A 22,279-nucleotide genomic window follows, 5' to 3' on the forward strand; every position below is an offset into this window, starting at 1 on the left:
ACTGCAGTGTGTAAGGGGACAATGGTTTAGATGCTAAACTGAGGAATCTTCTTGAGCACTCTTATTTCTAAAAAAAACACACTTTTTTGAACAGGAAAAAACATGTTATACTGCTCTTTTTGAATTTATTTGTTTTAGATCATTTTCCAGACAATTTGGTCAGTAGATTTCTCCATCTTTCTTTAAAATTTTGTCAACACAAAAGTTCCAGAACTTGGTTTGAAGAAGCAACAAAACATTTTGAATTATTCCTGCAGATCCTGAGTAAGAGTCATCTGAATTTTTTTAATCTGGTGATAGATTTTAGTACAACTATGTGTTCACTTCAAACAGGAGCTGGTACAGATTATTATGCACACTATTAAAGCGGGACATTTTTAAGTACATAGTAGAAGACATGGTTATTAAAAACAGGTTTGTATTTATCTGTCAACTGTCCAAACAGTCACACAAACCCTGATTAAAGTAAAAACCTGTTTAGGTATCAGGCTGTAACAACACACACTAGGTACTGAAAACTTTCTCATAACTGAATCTATTACTCCTCCTTTTTTTAAAGAGATCCAAGTCCAGCCTTTCACACCAAGGTTCAAATTCCAGCTCCAGCTCCAGCTCTAGCTCCTCCTCCTCCTCAGAGGTTTGTCATACTCTCAGCTGCTGGGACAACTGGACAGTTTGGTTATACAACACGAGAGGGAATCAGAGAAACAGAGCTGAGCTGCTGCATCACAGTGAGTCTGATCAACTTTTTCTGTTCCTTCTCATCAGTGAGAACTGGTTTATAAAAGAAGCAGATTTGTTTCTTCAAACACAACTCAAACAATGCAGAGTCTGACTTAATGACTCTCCTGCTGAGTTACATCCTGACTCTTGTGCTGCTCTGATTCATGAATGAAAGCTATTGCTGTGTTTGTGTTTTCAGAAGAATTACCAGGATACCAGATTGTTAAACTTGAAATTAAATGAAATTATATTGATATGAGTTTGATACCACAGCAACACAAATGTAAGTCCAATAGGCTCCAAACATATGAGATAATTTCCTGCTTTGAAAGACTAAAACATGCAGACAAACTCCTGCACACTGTCTAATCTAATCAAATAGAGTGGGAAACATTGCCAGTGTATTAGTACAATCCAGACAGTGCTCTCTATCTTTTGGTTTGGGTGTAGTTTTTTTTTTTTTTAGTTTCTGAACTTGTCCATGTTATTGATCATTAAAATAAGAGAAATTGTGTTGTTTCAAAATGTGTTATATAAAAGTAGACCCACCCTTTAATGTGGTGCAACTGCACCTTTACTCTCTTTTTTTAATTAGGTGTATCTTTATTTAACACCTTGAGCAGAATTGACCTAGTTAGTCTTTTCAAATGTCACCATGTGAAACTACATTGTATAAAATGATCTGATTTATAATACAGCTTGATCGAACAGCAGAATGCAGTATTCAGACTCATTCTGCATCCCCAGAGGCGCTGTTTGTCAACAGGCAAGGCAGAAAAATGATTGGGGCCCCAGACCAGTAGGGGTGGTGCAAAATGTGCAAATTTTGCAATGACAGTAGGAAAACTCCCTAAGGTGACCCCCATCTGACAGCACTCCCTCTCTGTGCTCTATCTGTCTTGTGCAAAGAAACAGGAAAAAACAAGAGGAGGAGGAAGGGTCGGCTGGCAGACTCCCCCATAGATTTTTGCCCGGGACCCCGTCCAGCTCTAGAATAGCCACTGTGCATCTCACAGATATACTCTCGACCTTCTCAAACAGTGTTTAGCCTGTCCAGACGACTGCAAGCTGGTGCTTTGTTTGGTAGTTAATACTCACTGAGCATCCAGACTATAAATTTGGTCTGTAATTTTCTCAATCTCTATCCAAAATTACGTCACCAAAAAAAGTTAAGAAATTGGTTTTTAAAACACTCAAAAAAGACACTTCTTGTACCTGCAGAACCTGTTTAAGAATCATCATGTTTTCAACTTTTCTCCAGTATTTGAGTGATCCAGTAAAAAATATTGGTGTGGTGTGATCACTGCAAACAGGAGCTGCTGACAGTTAATTTTTTATGGTTTTTACGAGTGAAATTTGCTTGTAGCTCGTTTTACAAAACGTCCTCTTAACATTAAAATCTGATCTGATAGCCTGCTGCTGTGGACCCCGCCCCCCAAACCCCCTCTCTGTTTGTCCCTATCCTTCTTCCTGCATCTTATCCCATCTCCTCCTATACCATTTTTTCTATTGTAACATAAGAATGAGTAAGATCTTTTACCTGCTTTGTAAAGTGTCTCGAGATAACATTTGTTATGAATTGGCTCTATACAAATAATGATTGATTAATTCTCTGATATTTAAACCTATTTGCTATGACTGATCTGAGATCAGTGTTGTCCAGCAGTTAGAATATTTTTTACATCCCACCAAACCACACAGGGACTTCCACAAGCGGGAAACTTTCTACGAGTTTTGAAAATACTCACAGAGCATTCAGACTGACCTCACATCACACTGTAGTTCCTCTAATGGACACTAGATGCTGCTCTGAGAAACTTAACAGGCACCAAAACAAATAAATTTGTGTCCCGTATTGAAGATAGTTCAGTGGGTCTGATAGTAATAATAGGAGGTGGTGTGTGTCTGAGGTTGTTGTTGCAGTGAGGTGGGGTCCACTTTGTTTTGATTTGGGCCCTGACCAGATGAAACGACAACACAAAAATCTGTCTGTTGACATTCCTCTGCTAGAAATGTGTTCCTTCCTGCTCATGTGAGGCCAATGCTCTGGCTTTCTCTTTCTTTGTGTCTCTTTCTTTTTACTTGTCTTTCTTTTTCTCTGTTATTGTCATACAACAACTAAAACCCCCAAATGATCTGTCTAATATTGATGTATTTTATTATTGTGTCATGCATAAACAGTATGCCCAGCACAAAACAGGCTTACAAGACACCATTATTAATATGTAGAGACCAAAGACCACTTAATAATAATAATAATAATAACACTAACGTCCTGTTGTTTCTTCCATGCTTCTAATGTGTGAAAAGCAGCCTTTAAGCCTCAGAAGTGGCAGGCAGTGTTTTCAGATCAGTCCATCACTTCACACACTTTAGGATGGGTTGCAACCTAACTAGCAAGCATCAAATAAGGCACTTCCTGTAGTGTTCCCTTAGAGCTGTCTTCTGCAGTGAGTAAATCCCCATAGAGCCCAATTTACAAATGTCCAACTTTAGCAGAAAAGCATGTTTACAGCCTGAAACTGGTTTGTCTCTGAAGCTCATTTCTCTGTATTCATGACAACTGTCCAGGCTGAAGGTTTATAGAACTCACCCTGTTTAAATTATATTAAGGCTAAAAAGTTAGGGATGATTAGGAGAGTGGCCTCTTTGAGTGACAGATGAGGGCTGCTATCCAGTCCATGAACTTTACCTCTTGGCCAAGTTTATGGAGATTCTTTTCATGTAAATATCAGAGAAATAATTTGTCTCGCTGTGCGCTTCATTGTACTAACAAGACTGTCCTACAAGCCAGTTTGACACTCAGTTGAATTCTTACATTATTTAATTTACATTTAAGCAACAATTATCATCTATCTGTGCCAGTGCCATAGACTGAATATTAAGATGGTCCGAGCAACAGCTGCCTGGGAGTGAGGCTCCCTTTGCTGACTGGCTGGAGTACAGGTAATAAGCTCCGCCTCTTCCATGTTAACAGATTCAACATGCGGTTCAATTTATAAAGTTAAAATGTAAGTCCAATACATTTTGTAGAAAGCAGAGTCTGCTGTGGTACATTTTCAAGTAGTTTCGTTTTAATACAGTAGTTATTTGATGTGAAAAAAGAGCGACTGTGACATCATGTTTGACAGCTCTGTTGACAAATGGTGTGCTTCGGTTAGAGGAAGGGGCCAAATGGTATTTTTTTTCTAGGCTGCATAAACATATTTAAATGAAAATGACAGATATGACGCAGGAATCTGCCTGTTCTTTTAAACAAATAGGACATATTCAATGCCCCACATGCTGTAGAGAGGAAAGGATTTACTTCTTTACAAATTATCATTTCAAACACTCTTGTTGGTCCAGTGGTGGTCTCTGTTATCTCTCTTCATCTCTCTTTGTGCAGAAAGAAAACACATGCTTGTACGTCCTTTATGCACTCGGTCATTCTAGAAACCTGCAGTGTGTAAAACAAACGACTGAAACATGTGAAATGATCTAAAAGCAGAGAGCGCTGTGTGTCTCTGTGGGCTGATTGAGTTCAAAATAGAGTCCTTTAGCGGTTAACCTTTTATGTGTGACATCAGCAGAAACTTGATGAGAGTCTGAGGGTCTGAACTGTCCCCAACTGGAAACATTCTTTCCTCACTTGATTGTGTGCTGAATCATACATACAGACATCAGTGTGTGTGTGTGTGTCGCATGTAACTGACTGTGTTTGTATCTCGCAGGCGTGTTTCTGTTCTTCAGTCACTGTGGGGTGAAAAACTAAATCATGGGAGCCAACAACCCAGCCTCACCACCTCCCGCCCAGCCCAGGGGTCTCTTCAACAGCATCAAGGTCAGTGCCTGCTTCATAACCACAGTTTCTCTCTTCAAAACAAAAACCGGAACAAGTTTGGTTTCTACGTTGTGTGATTAAATTTGAGTGAATACATGAACATGTTGATATTTACAATGGCAACCTTGATTGTGATATTGCTTGAATCTAGATTTTGTTTTTGTTCTGCTTAAACGTGACCGTCTCTTTGTGACGCCTACACCAGACCAAGGGTCATTGAATCAGACGAGAAGCAGATGTTTTCTTACATTTGTTTCAATTCAAACAACAAAACTGATAACACAATTAAATAATCGGTGAGAAACAGGTGCGAACTTTGTGCTGATGAAACACGTCATTATGTTTTTTTAACACGGCAGTATATTTCTTACCACTCTCTGTTTATACTGTGAATATGTCCAAGGTCCAAAGGCAAATATTGTCATAATAGCATCTGACTCTGGTGCGTTGTCCGCCATCTTGGATATGTTGTTAACATTACACTGTGATTTCTGTGGTGTATACGTACATCATGTGTTGGCTCCTGGGAGGGTTTTTGTTTCACGTTCATCATTTTAGAAAGGATAAGAACACATTATGTCAGTAGTATTTAACTCGTTCTGTTGCTTGTTCACAAAGATCTGTGTCAATCTAAGTAAGTTTTCTGAGGGGAGTTAGATCACTTCCTGAAGTTCATCCTGGTTTTGTTCTGGGAGCTCTCAGTAAACATTTCCTTTCTGCAGAACAAGTCACATAACTCGTGATGAACTCACTGTGTCATAAATCTATCATAATTTCACATTGTTTGCTCTGGTTTACTACTTGTTATATGTTTCTGCAGCATCCTGTAAACTCATGAGCTATCCTAACTTTGGTTAAAGTTGACTCTTAAGAAATGCCTTACAAGGAAAGGAAGCATACTCAACTTCCTGTCCACTTTCTTTACCATGCTTCCTTTTCTTCATTGTCATCTTCTCCTCCTCTGCTCTGCAGTTCTTCGTCCTGTGCCACAGTCTGCTGCAGCTGTCTCAGCTGTTAGTGTCGGGCTATATGAAGAGCTCCATCTCCACCATAGAGAGACGCTACGGCCTCTCCAGCCAGAAGTCTGGACTGCTGGCTGCTTTCAACGAGGTCAGTGTGGGACAGTTTGTGCAGTTGGTTTACTTATAAAGCCAAAGTTTTCGGAGATCGGAGCACTCACAGTAGTCAAACGAACTGGACTTCAGGGGTGGAGTTAGGCTTAGGCACGGTTACGGATTGCCTACTGTGAGTGCACCCTTATTGAACATGCTACACACAAATAGGCTGAAATAAATACATGTGCACAATGGAGAGATGTGAGAGTGAGGGGGCTCCCCAAGCGCTCTTGAGCTCGAGGGGGGTTTGGTGCCTTGCTCAAGGGCACCTCGGCAGTGCACAAGAAGTGAATTGGCATCAACTGGCCCCTCTCCAATTACCAATCCAATTTCAATATTTGGTCCGCACCAGACTTGAACCAGCAACCCTCCAGTTCCCAACCAAAGTCCCTAAAGACCGAGCTATCGCCGCCCGTAAAGGCTGTCATCACAGTGTCAGACTCAACTTAGAAGAGGGAAGAGAATACAGATTGCAGAGGTTCTGGTAACCTGGTGGTTGAAGCGCACGCTCAATGTACATAGGCTGGTGTCCTCGAGAGCGGGCGGCCCGGGTTCGAGTCTGATCCGTGGCTCCTCTCCTCCATGTTGTTCCCCACTCTCTCTCTCTACCTTTATCTGACCCTGTCTACTGTCTTGTCTCTAAAATGTAGACACAAATTACAAACTATGAAAGTTTTTTTTTCTACTGTAACAGACCTCTTTTACAAGTTCAAGTGTTTCAGATATTTTTAAAATATGAAGAGGGTAACTGTCAAAAACGTTTTTCACATTTGCAAACTGTAAATAGAGTTCAATACCTTGGATTAATCTTTTATTAATCTTTTTCAGGAAACCATATTCCATTGAAAAATATCAGTAGAATAATTTAATTTAAACCTGTGTGTTTGTGTGTCTTCAAACTAAATCAGGAGACACAAACTGACTTTAAACAGTTTTCAGACCCCCTTACACCAAACGCCCCAACTTTAGCAAAGATGTCATGATTTTATTCCAACTTTGGAAATTTGTCTGTGACTTTGAAATTGGTTGAAATGTCATTTTGGAGTAAGGCCAGCATTACTCCAAAGGTGTGTTTGTCCAGGTGGGGAACACGGTGCTCATCGTGTTCGTGAGTTTCTTTGGGAGTCGAGTCCACCGGCCGAGGTTCATCGGGGGCGGAGCTCTGCTGGCCTGCATGGCCTCTCTGCTGATTGCAATGCCGCACTTCCTGGGTGGACAGTACGAGTACACAAAACACATCAGCTGTGAGAGCCAACACACCTACATACACACACACACACACACACACACAAAATCATGTTTTGTATTACATCAAATGGAAACATTTTCTAAAGACTATCATTGAACTAAAGATGTTTCGTTATCCTAAACTTCAAACAAATCCCAACCAGGAAATTAACTGATTTAACTTGAGAGTTCATGTGAGGGCCTCACAGTTTTTTCTGGACATTTGGATTTTCACCTTAACTCAACAACTATCAGACGGAATTGTGATTTAATACTTCATTACAACCAGATTATTGATCCAAAACCTTAGGACAGACTTACATATATTGCCCCTATAGTACTTAAAATAAAATAGTCAATCATTTCTTTATTTTGACAGTATATATTTTACTGTACAACCCTATTTCCTAAAATGCTGGGATGTTGTATAATCTAATTTCCATCTTGTCTTCATATTATTTACAATTAAAAATGGGGTTTCTTTTTTACTCTACTTTTTTAGACATAGGATTGTTAAAAAAAGGCCACAAAGTAAGTGCTTAGGAATATAATTTATCAATAAAATGTCCAATCAAACAATAAAAATGACCATTATATTAGAAATGTGTAAGGAAAAACACAACAACTGTGAGACATATAGGTTATTAAATCATAGATTATATAGAAGTGTTTGGTAAAAGTTTTGTATAAGATGTAAGAAAATGATCCTAAAAGATGATTTCCATGATTGTCTGGGTTTATGGGAATGTGTTGACCTCCCCCTCTCCCCTGTGTTTCCCGACAGCCTCTGGTGATAACAGCTCTGGACTCTGTCAATCAGAGAACACATTCCTCACCTCATCCTCCAATCAGAGCTGCAGCAAGGAGGAGAGCCCCGCCCAGCAGGTGGTGTATCCTCTACTACTGCTGGGTCAGCTGCTGCTGGGGATCGCAGCCGTCCCCATCCAGCCGTTTGGAATCTCCTACATCGACGATTACGCCAGCAAGAAGAACTCCCCGCTCTACCTCGGTACACCCGTTGAGCAAACACTCAATCCAGTTTTATGAGACATATCCTGAGCAGTAAAGTGACATGACTGCAGATTCAGTCATTTTTCAACATGGAGAAGAAAAAAAATAATTATAGAGAAGATTCCATAAATAACAAATTACAACTTGTCTTAATCAACAGCACTAACTTCTGTTGAGGCAAACTGTTATAAACAACCGGTAAGGCAGATCATAACTTGTTTGGGTACCCATAACTTACAAACATTTTAATGAGGGAGGTTTTTTTCTCACCTAGAATCAACCATTACTTTTCCACCAAGCTCCAATGACCAATAACATCATCTTACCTTCGTGAACACAGGAGTGTCCTGTGCCCTACAGAGAAAGACCTTTTTGTGAGAGATGAAGATGTCTTTTTTTTAAACCAGAAACAGCTACCAGACTCTTTTAACAAAAACAGTAGTTACTATAATGGCTACTGCTTCCGCTAATGTTGGTGTGAATGTATGTAATAAAGCTTGTGTTGGCTCCCAGCTAATCATTTTAAACAATTCACACAATAACACAAAAAAACATACCAGACCATGCAGCAGTAGACCAACGACTCCAAAGATATGCATGGTAAAGTTACTAACTTTGTCAATGGCGTCTGGTGACTGTGAAGATAACAATGTTATAACATATTTTTTTAAAAAGAAGGTCTGTCTCTGTAGGGATCATTTCTGTAATGTTGTCAGACACTTAGAATATCAATCTGATCATGTCAGTGACAAGAAAAACAACCTTCAGAGGAAAAAACGTTATGTTACAGACATTACAGCCTGTTTCACTGCTGCAGGATAAAGACATCTACTGGAAGAATTCAAAACCTTGTATACCACAAGTCATATTTCAAAATATTGCCCAGGTTTTACATTAAGGTTGAAAACTATGTGATGTTTTTAGTTCCTGCTGCTCACACAGCTCTTGCTCTCTTAAGTCCTCCGTGGTAATAAAAGTTAGCGATTGAGACGAATGGAAGTTGTAGTCGGCAGATTGAGCTTTCTTTAATCTTGAACTCAGTACTGACCTCATAATAAAAGGGTGAAGTTGATCATTAAAGCAGCAGCAGACAGATTTTACCAATGAACCATCAACTCACGTCAAGCGTGAAAGCGTCAGTGTGAAAGAAGATAAGACATCACTGTTATTGTTGTATTTGCACACAGGCAGAACCAACGCTCAAGCTAACAAAAGTGCAGGTCTGGTTTTCATCCACACTTACAGCATGCAGCTCCCACGGGCTAACAGCAGCCTGTGGAATCTGCAGACTCTCTGCTTAAATAACAAACCTGTTTGAATCTGTTCCCTGAGGAGTTCTGCAGCCGAACACAATCCAACCTGAGGTGTTCAAATACTGAAACAGGGGTTTAAACGCACAAACACTTCCTGGTTTATTGTGAGCTTAGAAATCTGAGATTTTAAAAGTGGACAATTTACTTTGCAGACATATTTTATATGTTATATTTTTGAACAGTTATTTGAAGTTTTATGACTTTCTTAAAATTAGACTTTAAATCATTTTGTCAAGTCAAAGACACACAATTTAAAAACAGACATTACAGCTGGTGAATGTTGTCCAACAATTTAAAAGATTGAAGAATAAGTTTCTACGTGTCACTTTCTGAGAATGCTTTTTTTCTTAATCATACCTCACTTTTCTGTTTGCTTCTCTATACCTGTCCAGACTTAATATCTCTGCTGTATAGTTGGATAAACCATCAAGTTACTCAAGTTACAAGAGAAATGTTTACAGTGTACAATCACACACAGACATTTGCAGAAGAAAGACAAAAACTAAAAATCTTTCAGTAATTTAATCCATTTGTTAAAAACATTTAAAAGTCAGAATTCTGAGATTAAATCAAAATAAATTTTTCAAACACTGCATTAATCCACCTCTGTACTTACAGTACTATGAGAGTTGCCAACATTTGACAGAAATGTTTCAATAAATAAAGGTCCAATTTCAAACCAAAACAAAAATAAAGATTGAGAAATTATAACGTACTCTAAACAAACTTGACATTTTCATACAAAGAGATATTGTGAAGAAAAGCAGCAGATTGCAAACTTGCTGCAACATGTTTTAGAATAACAATGCAGTAATTCGGTTGTCATAAAGTGTGTGCAATAGTTTGATTTATATATTTAGTTGGCAAAGAGTTTAAACCTCACGATTGTTTTATTCTCATATTTTTGTTCTTGGTCGTGTTTTTCAGGCATCCTCCTGGCTGTGACCTCCATTGGCCCGGCCGTCGGCTTCATCACCGGCTCCTTTATGCTGCGTTTTTATGTCGACTTTGACAAGTTATCCAAAGGTGAGGACACACACACACACACACACACACACTGTGCTGATGATTCACAGCTGGACTGAAATACTGCAGAAACCTCCGGTCAAGATCATTTGTTACTCTTGTTTTTAAAAGGAAGGGGAGGATTTCCTGCAACAGGCAGTCACTTATTTTGAGTAGTGCTTTAGTTAAAGGGTGAAAAGTGTTAAATGTCTGTCATATCCTCTTAAACAGAGCAGAGGGCAGCTTTAGAAGAAGCTCAATAACTGGCATGCTGACATAACATATCATGTTCATGATGTTTTTTTAATCTAATGTGACATTAAGTAGTTATTAGAGGTTTCACTCCCTGAAGTTAAAAGACATTTGATTTATTTCTGTATTAGTCAGAAGGAAAATTCTGGTATTTTAAAACCCATAGGCCATTTTTTTTCATGAAAGAGACGAAAAGTCAGCATGGAAAAATGTCCTTTAGGTTTCTACCGACTCGTTTCGGCGCTAGGCCTTCATCAGCGTTTCATCATTTTCTTTTTTCACAATTTAGGTCTAAATGACCAATAGGAAGAGAAGGGCACAGTCATAAAACATTTAACTCTCTTAACCGTTAATCTGGTAACAAAGAAGTTAAAAAGAGAAATATGTAAATGTCACGTAGCGTTTAAAATGGGTACTGCATTGTAAATTCTGAACATTGGAGAGAGCGGTCCACCCGATACCAGATAGGCGATGGACAAACGAGTTGCCATGTCGCAGATGCGGTAGCTCCATTGTTAAGCCAACTATGCATCGTACTTGAAACCTTTCTTCGTTCCAACCTCTGGAGCTTATTACAACGACAAGGCATTTTAGGTCAGGTAGAATCAGTTGTCTTTGCCACTTGGATTGCTGTAACACCTGTCGGTTTGCGGTTTTCCTGTCAAGCCAAGCTGTGTCCAAAATTGCCGTGGGGTTACCTTCAAACTGCCTACTTTCTCTAGTCAGAACCAATCCAGACCATTCAGGAAACCGAACCAAAACTTAGAAAGATGACATACTGGCTGCTGCATTAACGTCAGAGAAGCCAACACTTCACCATATCATGTTTCCTAAATGTCTGATGATATAGTAAGGTCATTTTAATTAAATAATTCAGTAGATATCTTACATATTGGTCCTTTGACTTTGATATAAGTTAATCCATTAATTTTGTTAATATTTAACTGAAGTTAAAAGTTACATTAAGCTGACATATAAACAAACAACAGAAAGCTCAGCGTTTAACAATGTCAATAGATTTGCGTTCTTAAGAGGCCATGATGACTCAAAAAACTCAAAACACAGGGGTAGGTGTTGAAAATCTACAAATAACATAAACTTTCTTAATTTATAACATCCCATGACCCGCAGGGACTTCGTGTGTTTTCTCATCATCACCGTCATTTAAACAACTAAGTTCTGTGTATCTAATGCTACAACGCTAGAAAGCTTCAGCTCTTGTGACTCAGACCGTAAACCATTTCAAGTCAGACCATGGACAAACGGGCTTTTCTGATTCATTTTTGTTATTGTCTGAAGGTCTACTATACACTAGGCTTCTACTCCAGTCATAATACTCCATCACTAACGGTATAACACATAACACGATCAAACACATAACACTCATAAAGATCCAGGAGATGCCACTCTTCAGCTTTTTCTCTGTACTAAGCACTCTGAAATTTCAAATGACACCTCATTTGACCAACCAGGACCTTCCATTTCCTGTTCCAAGGCTACTTTAGCCAATGAGAGCGTTAGAAGAAAGAGGACTTTCTTACTCTTCTCACAATAATACACACGATACAGATGTGTCAGCTGACAAAAAGGAAAAAAAACAATGAAGTCAACTGACTTGAGTTGGTGAAAGTGAACTCAACAAAAATGACGTTAACAGAATTTTTTTTAACAGAAGTCAAATGTTCCACTAACATTTCAAAGTAACATTCAGTTAAAAATGTATTAAAAATTTAAAAGCGATAATAAACGATGAACAGATGAACGGACGCCTGCCGAGCTCTGCCAACGGGTACAAAAGGTTTCGAAAATTCTCCCAAAGATTAGTTCATCCTGCAGCGGTGAAACAGGCTGCAATGTCTGCAGTAATCCTTGCCTGATCAAAGTGTGTCAACTAAAAGTTGTCTTTGTTACTGACAGGCTCAGATTGTTATTCTAAGGACAGAGACAGACATTTTTGTTAAAGAGGAAGTTTATGTTTTTAAAGTAGAAACAGCTGTTACGTCTCGCTCTATAAACACACCAAACTACTCATATAATACATTAAGTAAAAAATCAGAACTACTAAGCCAGATTTCACTAAAACAAACCTCAGGTAGATGACAGAAAAACCTCAGGGAGGTGTATGATGGCAGGTCATCCACCTCCTTGCTGTAGGATAGGGAGAGGTCTCAGAGGTGCTAAATTGCAGTTGCATGAACTTTGGGTGTCATACATTTTGTCAATGTGTATTTAAAAGTTTTGTCTTGTTTGTTTAGTCCTCCTCATATCAGGCTGCTGCTGTGTAGCAGAGATGTTTATACTCAGTTTGAACAGCGTTGAAAGCTGCTGCCATGTGTCTGTTTCCCACATAGAGAAAAGGAGGTCAGCAGGGTGTGAAGTAACTTTTGGCTTAAAGAAAACCTGTTGAGCAAACACAGAGAGGCCGGTGAACCAGAATGAATCAGTGCCAGGATTTGAAAACAAACCCGTTTGCAGCCTAAAGGGAGTGGAGGGAAAATTGTCCGGATAAACTGAAAGTGTCGCTGCAGTGTCCCAGAGAGATAGAGATTTGTTTTGTGTGAGTGTGTGTCGCTCGTGATTAAAAATGAAATGCAGATTTGTGAAACCTTGCAGAAACAGGACGAGAGCAGTTCACAAAACACGACACACGTTTCTTAGACCGCTAAAGCACAAGTGGTGTTAAGACATCTTCTTTGAGAAAAAAATGAAATGATCTGATTTTTAGCCACCTGATAATTTTGCGTTTAATCATATACACAAAAGAGAATATAGGACTACTTAGACATTTAGGTTTACTTAATGATTATAAAAGTGTCCATGTAATAGGGTTTCTGTGCTTGCTTATCTTTCCTACTTTTTACGTAACTTGGACCACCTCTCTCCAACATTAGCCACATCGGAAAAATAATAATTTATCCTTTATTAACCCCTCAAGGGGAAATTCAGTTTTACACTCTGTCTAATGAACATGCTACACAAACATAGGCTGAAATACACACACATGCACAAACAGGATCCTATGGACATGCGTTAATGGAGAGTTGTCAGAGTGAGGGGGCTGCCCACAGCAAGCGCTCCAGAGCAGTTTTGGGGTTTCTATGCCTTGCTCAAGGGCACCTCAGCAGTGCTCAGGAAGTGGACTAGAACCTCTCCAGCTACCAGACCAATTTCCGGATTTACAGTCCCTACAGACTGAGCTAATCCCAATCATTGAGGACTCCACATGTTCAATGAAACCCAGTGTGATTTTAGTGTGATTCCTATGCTTGATGAGGCCTGTGAAGGCTTGTTTAAAACGAAACCTGTTTCCTCTCACTATGTGGGGTGTGTGAACGAAGGAGAGAGTGATTGTGCAAGAATGAATATGTGTGTGTGTCATTACATCATGTTGTGTTTGCAGGACGGACTTTGTCTGTGATTAAGCATGCGTGTATAATGTGTATGTTTTAGAGGGCAAAGAACTTCTTTTGTCTTACAATGCAAACATTTTAGTGTGTGTGTGTGTGTGTGTGTGTGTGTGTGTGTGTGTGTGTGCGCGCGCGCGTGTAATTAAAGGATTGAGGGATTATTTGATCATGTAGCTACTCTTTGTTCTTGCTATGAATCAGAATTTTTTTTGCTTATTGCTGCTGGTGTGACAAACGGTCAGTGTGTCATTCTATTTAATGACTGATGTTGACAAGTACAAGTAATGAACAAGGAAATGTGGTTAAGCATCTAAACAGACACAAAAGATCACAATTACTTGAGATGCCAAAACATGTAACTAAAATGATCAATCAATCTTTATTTGTATAGCGCTAAGTCATAACAAGTGTATTCTCACGACACTTGCGACACAAGCTCGTAGAAAGACCTTGCTCTTTCTTTTTCAATATTACAAAATAGCAGGTAAAAGGGGGGGATGGGGGTGCAACAGACAGTGTTGCATGATCTACTTCTTCTACAACCAGTTAATAAACCCATGCAGCTGCCTGGGGTTAAACATTTCAGTGAACAAAAACAAAAATCCTTAATGGACACCCTTTGATCCATTAAGGATCATATTGTGGCTTAAGGATTATATATAGAGAGAAAAACATTGTGTAAGTGTATGACTGTACTCATGACTGACTCTCTCTCTGTGGTTTATTTCAGATCAGATTGAGTTGAACCATAAGGACCTGCGCTGGGTGGGGGCCTGGTGGCTCGGCTTCCTCGTAGCGGCATGCCTCCTCTTCCTCACCGCGATGCCTTACCTCTTCTTCCCCAGGATCATGCCCAAAGAGGTGAGCTCAAAAAAACGCAATGATCCAAAACTTAGAGCCATCACTCAGCTGGAACACGCTGCTGTGTTTGGATTATGTTCATCAACTCATACAGTGAGTAAGTCTATATTAGTGCGTTTGTTTTTTCAATGGTTCATACACCTAAAGAGTGTCAGAGGTGACAAGACACTGGAAAACAAAAGAGCAAAAACACAAGAGAAAAAGATTGAATGCATCACAGTACATGTCAAATAAAACAAAACCATATGACGATCATGTTCCTCAGGCATTAAAACTTTGGCTTTCATTAAGTAATGGCTAACTCGTAAATAAACATGAAGCGTCCTCCTTCCCTGTTGAAAGGTATTTAACACACACTGAGCTGATAAAGGTTTTATGTAAACAGAGACTGAAGTCTATAATCACCAGACATAAAAAAAAAAAAAAAACTATCTGGACAATCTTCTGATACTTTGCTTAAAGCTGACATCAAAAAGTGTGATTTAAAGTCAGAGAATCTTCATTTGACCTCTCAGGATCCTCCGGGTGTTTGTGTTCAGGTGTTTGTATTCCAGTGAGATATGGCTCCATATGGTACATTTTTCAGACGACAAAGAGGAAATACAGTATCTATGCTATCTAGATGCTGATACGGCAGCTTGTGTTTTTTTAATGTTAATTAGTATTAGGGCCATTCATTATTATCACTTTTAATTAAATACTCTGATATTTCTAGATTAAAGTTTTGATATTATGAGATTAGTTTTATTTTATGGGATTAAAGTCCCAATATTTAAGACAGAAGAAGTTGATTTATTAAAATAAAGTCATGACTGTTGGTTAAAGCATGGGGATTCAGCCCATTTTCAAAAGGTTTTCATTTGTCAGTTCTTACAATTCCCCTCATATCTATATGGTTTATTCTGAACACTCTTCATTTTTGTGCTTTACAAGTTATTGTCATTCTGCCAGAGGAGCTAACATGTTTAATATCTTCAGCATCATTAATACTCAGCTACATGAATGAGTGAATTTGAAACAATGATTATTGTGATAGAACCTGTTTGTGTGCACAGGGATGGCATGCAGGTGAAACCAACAATAGTCGTACCACACAATAATGTCCTTCATCACAAAAGAGAGTTTAGTCCAAGTCAGTTTGTTTTTTCTCCTGTGGAAAAAAGACTCTTCTTGCTAAATCTTTTCAGTCCTGATACTTTTGTATATGTGCTGGTGAAGTGTCACAAAATGATGTATGTCCTCGTTTGTGAAATCTATACTGAGACCTCTCAAGATGATCCACGTTCCTCATTTGCTGCGCTTCATATTACTGCCCTCCACCATCACCCCTGTCCCCAAGAAACCAAGGACCACATGACTTCAGACCCGTTGCCCTAGTGATGAAGTCTTTTGAGTCTTTTTGACCATCTGTTGACATGGTGCGGTGAGAACAATCTAGAGCTTAATGCTCTGAAGACAGTGGAGATGGTTGTGGACGTTAGGGAAAATGCAGCCACCCCCAGCCCCATCACCATCCATGAATACACGGTGTCTACTTTGGAGTCTTTCTGATTCCTCGGGACCATCATCACCCAGGACCTCAAGTGGGAGATCAGCTCCCTCATCAAGAAAATACAGCAGAAGATGTACTTCCTGCGGCAGCTAGGGTGAAGAATTTCAACCTGCCAAAGACAATGATGGTGCACTTCTACACTGCCATTATCGAGTCCATCCTCTCCTCCTCCATCACAGTCTGGTACGCTGCAGCCACAGCAAAGGACAAGTGCAGGCTGCAACGTATCACCCACTCTTCAGAGAAGGTGATTGGCTGCATTGTATTGTCGATAGACCCAATTCTGATTCTGATTCTGATAATAAAACACAAAACAATAGACTAAAACTTCAGACTTAAATTAATTAAAGTGTAAATTAAGGACTTTATTCTCAAACATTTTCAACTTTATTCTCATATATTTATGATTTTTATCTCAATATTGTCTAATTTTTTCTTTAATGTGGCCCCAATACTCCATTGTAGTGTCTAATGAAAGGTTAAGTGAGACCATCCCGTGAACATATTTGATCATTTAGCAGCTAAAGATAACTTTATTCATCTCTTCAGTTTGGGGAGACCAAAAACAGAGCTAAGCAAGAAAATGTTGAACTAACAGAGAGTAAAGTCTTTCATCAGCTTTTTGTAAAGTGTTTTGAGATAACATTGGTTATGAATTGACGCTTAAAAGCAGAGTTGGTAATTTAGAAAAAATAGCATGATTTTGAAAGTAGCATTCCCACTCACTCCCCTCTGTTCCCCCTCAAAAGCCAAGCCCCTCACTTACATGCACAAGCGGCGTTGCTCCAGAAGCGGACCTCAGCTCATCACTTGCAATGTGTAAAAACTACGTAGTCTCATGTCACATTTAGCGGTAAGAAAACTCACAGTGTAAACTCTGTCAACAGTGATCCACTTTGAGTGTTGGATAGTGCACAAGAGGGGTAAAGAAGGAGCAGGGGCAGATATGGAGGCATGATTGGTTCATCAAATTGATACCTCGTGGCAGACATTGGTCAAAGTTTTTACTCGCTTTCAACAGATGACGTTCCTTTTCAGATTACATCTATTATTAATTTCTGTCAGGACCAACCCTGCCTTTAATCAATGACAAAATGTCTGTACTTTTAGCCTCTTAGTCATTTTTACATGTGTGAGAAGTGGCAACAACTTTTATCTGAATACAATTACCAAATATGTCTCATGCTATAGCCAGAAAAAAGGATCAAAACATGTTTTATGCATCAGAATGTAAGAATTGACATCTACTCTGTTAAAAATGTTCTGAGAAGGACTTCAACCCATCATTACATTTCGACCCACTTACATCCACCCAACTTACAGCTAAAACTGTCAAAGATCCCTAAGGGGGGTTCAGTCAAATGAACACTTGCACATAAACCAGCTGGATAAGAACTAACCATCATGACAGAATTGGTTTGGGAAAAATGTATCTGACACTTATTTTAACTTCATAGTTTGACCCATGTCCAATCCGTCAACCTGGAGTAGGTGGAGCTTAGGACCTGACCTACCATATAAATATATAGTCCATGGCAGGGACAACGACAGCTGCAGATTCAGTGTGTGAAATGGTTTTCTGTAATCTGGTAACCACTTCTGTCTCTGCAATAAAAATCATTGTCGGCTATCATCTGACAACTTTATATTCTTTGAGAACAATGCCCAACTCTTTCAGGGCTCCCACTTTGGCTACCTGCGAGTGAAAAACAACTTCCAGGCAATATTTCTTTACTGTGTGTTGCAATGTTTACAGTCTGAAAGTAACATGAGAAGAAAGAAGAAAGTTGGTGTTACTCAAGGTCGCCTTAAGGCAGATTGTTGGCTGCACCTTTTATGAAGATTTATATGGAGATTCGTTGGAGTTTAATAGTTATTAGGTAACTGCAGATAAGACAGGATTGCATAATTCATGCATTCCTACGGTGGCCGTTAGTGTCACACGCTCAGCAACTGATGAAACGACATACATTTAGAAAAATGTGCAGCTTATATAGAAACGCTGCACATTCAAAAGCAAATGCAAACTACCACAACAAATGCAAAGGTTAAAACGCGCTGCAAAGAAACAAACGCGTTGCAATTAGGCAAAACAACTGCATAAGCATCAAGCGTGCTGCAAGAACAGAAATGAAACTTAAGTCAAAAACACACACAACCAGAAAACAACAGCAAACACAGAAACGCTGCCAAATTCAGCCTTAAACAGAAGCGCTCCAGGCCTGTAGGGGCGCTCTGTGGATCTGTTTATTTACGGGAGAGAGTAAGAGAGACAGCTAGGAACAGAAAGTTGTGTTTAGATCGGGAAGTTGTATGTAGTTCACAAAGTTGTGTGTTTTTTGCTTAATAGTTACACCAAACATATTGATAAAAAAGTTTTTTTCTTAATGCAGAAACATGAGCAAAATATTTCTCAACACTCCTAAAGTAGTTTAAACTATCCATTTTTAGTTTTGGAGAAAGTCTAATTGTTTAGGTGTTTTCTGAAATATAAATATTGTCTAACATTTTTTTTTGCTTATCTCAAAGTCATTCATGAGAATATGTTCAGGTGCTTCTTATCCCTTGACGTCTGAACAGCCTAAAGGTTGTTTGAGTTTTGTTTGTTATGGTCTAGCTAGCTGGCTTAAAGATAATTTTTCAAAGAACAATCCCCCACAAAGGTTGGAGCTTTGCGTGGGAAAAAAATGAAGTCTCCAACAGTTTTAATTTCAGACTGATTAAATTAGGATGTTGGCCTGCAGTGAGTCTGTTGTTTGTATAGTGTTAAATGTGAGTCTGTTGTGAAATGTGCAGATTTAAAGCACAAATTTAATTTAAAACATCCTAAAATTCTTTACTTTAATATGACTTTTTATGCATTTTCCCCATAAAATTACAAAGCTCATCAAGTTGTTGCAGCGTTTAATGGGTTAATTAAGCCATGGTAAATATTAATAATAATGTCAACAAAGATAATTGAGAGTGATGCAGAATATAAGAAATGCTCATAACTACTCCTATAACCTCAGCGAGCCCTAACAAGAAGCTGTTTCAGGCTGTTTGGCTAAGAATCAAAGTTTAAGAGAGTTCAGATGAATGAAGCCGAACGATTGCCCAACAATGTTCCAGCTGAAATGACTCCCTGTATAACAGATAATCTTCAGCACTTTCTATTTCTGGCACCAGATATTTGACTCAGTGTTTGCCCCCTCTCATGAAGGTGATTTATGCTTCAAACTTTTTGACTCGTCGTCATTTGCACCTTAATAGATTTGCCTGAAGTGACTTGTGTGCTCCAGTACTTTCTTTGGATCCTGTCTGAGAGAAGGAGTCCAATGAATTATATATGAACATCTAATTTCCATGGACCACCAATTGTGGAGTGTCTGAAGCGCAAGAGTTTCCTTCTACTTTTGTGGTAGCTTTGATGTAATGCTGAAATACTTAATTTAAAAAAATGAATTTCCATTTCTATAGAAACGTAGCTGGGAGAGGCCTTTATGGCACATCATCATCAAAATGTTCACACCGCAGATGAGGCGCTAATTCGCAAAATTCAATTTCATCTCTTCCCAGTGTGTATGTATCAAGGCTGGTGTAGGTGGAGAGGCTAGCAGCATTAGCAGTTAGCAGAAGTCTCGGAATAGCTGGTTAGCTCAGACAGTTGACAGACAACAGAGACAGCACTTTTATTCTACAGTATTTATCATTGGCCACACAATGCCAGTTCTCCACGCTGCTGTATTTACTAATTGTTCATGAGCAGTAAAATATAGAATTCAGAGTCCTCTCCTAACTACCTTATACATCACACAACCAAAACAAGAAGCAGGCACCATCTTGTGTACAGAACATATATTAGCTGGTGAGCTAGCAGTGATTTATATCATACTGTCAAATTATTTGTAGGCTACCTCACATCAACTGCATGTAATGTTCTGACTCTGAATCTTGCTAGTATACCTTTCAAGTTCATAGCTGGGCTAAAGCAATCCGTGAGCTGAGCGGAAATGTATCCTGTTGCTCAGGCACTGCTGAGATTTGCTCACTTTAACGACAAGTGAACAACATTTTCATTGCAGTTATAACATAAAGGGATCAGAAACAGAGCTATGGCTTGTTATAAAATTATTAGTTTGATTGCAAAATGTATTCAAATATAGTATTATGGTCGTATTTTGATCCTTACCACCTTACCTTAAACGCAGGATAATGCCCTTGATGGTGTCCAGTATAATGTTTATATAGCAGTCTGTAGTTCTGAAACCTTGTCAGGCATTTTACCTAACTTAAACGATCCACCCTTTCTGCGCTGCTATTTTTAAGAGTGTTGTTTTATTTTCAGAGTAACACTTAAAGGTTATGATCTAGACCTGCTCTTTGTGAAAAGTACCTTTAGATTTATTTCATCCATTATTTAGAGCTTTTTAAATATCACCAACACTTGACGAGATAATTCAAGACTCTGCGTCTGTTTTTATCTCCGATGGTTGAGTGTGGTTTGTTCTTTTTACGACACCATTGAGTGATTTAAATGGAGTCTAAAAAGTGCTCAGTGAAATTGTAGTGTTCAGGTTTTTATGTTTACCAAACATCAAATAAAATTCTCTCATGTGAAGTCATTTAAAAATCGAATGTAGCTCTGAGGTGTGGCTTCCCGCATCTGGACTTTGACTCAGTGTACTAGAGACTGTTGTGTGTGTGTGTATATGAACTCAGTCATATCAGTTACAGCTTCGTGTTGAGCAACCTGCTGGCAGCAGACGCTTCCTTTCCCTTTCCCTGGGAAAAGGACTTTTGTTGTGACAGGACTATCATTCTAACTGAAACACATTTCTCTACGGCTGAGATAAAAAAAAAATGCTGGATTCAAATAACATAAACTGCCTCATAAATGATCATGTGTTTTTAAGAAACTCACCAGCATTACCCATCAGTGAATCCTCAACATGTATTCTCAGTTGGGTGTTTATTTAATTGTTTGAAGCAGCTTGTTTATTATTATTTTAGTCCAAATGTTGCAGAGGTCCTGGAGACCCAGATAGTGTTTAAATTACACTAAGTGAGTTTCCCTAAGTACCCTCGTTTAGAATGTATATTTAAAGTACTTGTACATTAAGCGATTGCAGAAGTTCACTGAAATTAGCTCAACATCTGTCAGCTGCAAACCCACCATTCATGTAACAATGACTAAAACAATAAAATGAAATACATATTATTCTAAAAGTGCTCACTCTGCATATATTGTCATGCCAACGCCTTCGCACTTTAGTGCAAGAAATATTTTAAAGGCCAGATTCTCTCAGAGTATGTCGTTGCTGTGGTTGTATTGCACTGAAGTAAGACATCACCGTCCTCATTCATGCACGGCCTGCTCCGACCTCCACCTCAGCGGCAAGGAAGTGTGGACAACATGAACAGGAGGAATACAAAGGAGGAATCCTTCCTGCATCTTTTCTCATCTCCCCTATCCCATTTTTATTAACAATGAGTAAGGTCTTTTACCTGCTCTTTTGAAAAGTGCCTCACAATAACACTTGTTATACAAATAATGATTGATAGATTCATGTGGATTCTCTAATTGATTGCAGTATTCATTTTCACTGGTGTGATACTCTGAAGGAAAATACACCCTGGCTGAATGTGGTTTCCCTGAGTGGGATTGACTGATGTTGTTTATTTTTTGATTCTGTATGATTTGTCTTGTTTACTTTTTATACAGTGTAGATCCAAGGAAGAAACATAGTTCCCATGGGATCCCATGTAAATAAGAGAAAAAATAAATTTCCAACCTCTGACCTTAGTTTGAATGCAAACTTTAGCAAGCAAATCAGCTGACTCCTCGAAGTGTCTGTAAGTTCAACCAAATACCTAAGAATGATTTGTTTTACACATCGCAATGGTAAAGGCTTTTCAATCACTGGTAGCCTCCAACTAACTCCTCCCTGCTTTCTGGTCTATTTGACTCTTAAGCAGCACCATCATTTACTTAATAAACATCTTGAAGT

The 22,279-nt window shown here is 38.8% G+C and overlaps 1 protein-coding gene across 2 annotated transcripts in view; it reads left to right on the top strand.

Moving 5' to 3' along the window:
- Positions 1-595: 595 nt before the first annotated feature.
- The window catches only part of slco2b1 (solute carrier organic anion transporter family, member 2B1), a 35,544-nt gene continuing 13,860 nt past the window's right edge, over positions 596-22,279 (top strand). Inside the window, exons 1-8 of one of the 2 annotated variants that reach the window (XM_029281164.2) lie at positions 710-731; positions 3,589-3,669; positions 4,437-4,546; positions 5,519-5,656; positions 6,743-6,905; positions 7,673-7,897; positions 10,140-10,238; positions 14,607-14,737. In XM_029281164.2, the coding sequence (XP_029136997.1) occupies positions 4,481-4,546; positions 5,519-5,656; positions 6,743-6,905; positions 7,673-7,897; positions 10,140-10,238; positions 14,607-14,737 (822 nt within the window). In that variant the 5' untranslated portion in view covers positions 710-731; positions 3,589-3,669; positions 4,437-4,480. Of the gene's footprint in view, positions 732-3,588; positions 3,670-4,436; positions 4,547-5,518; positions 5,657-6,742; positions 6,906-7,672; positions 7,898-10,139; positions 10,239-14,606; positions 14,738-22,279 lie in introns of both variants that reach the window. The other variant, XM_020653793.3, reaches the window with a different exon arrangement.

Source organism: Labrus bergylta, chromosome 14, assembly GCF_963930695.1.
Source record: "Labrus bergylta chromosome 14, fLabBer1.1, whole genome shotgun sequence".
NCBI lineage: Eukaryota > Metazoa > Chordata > Actinopteri > Labriformes > Labridae > Labrus > Labrus bergylta.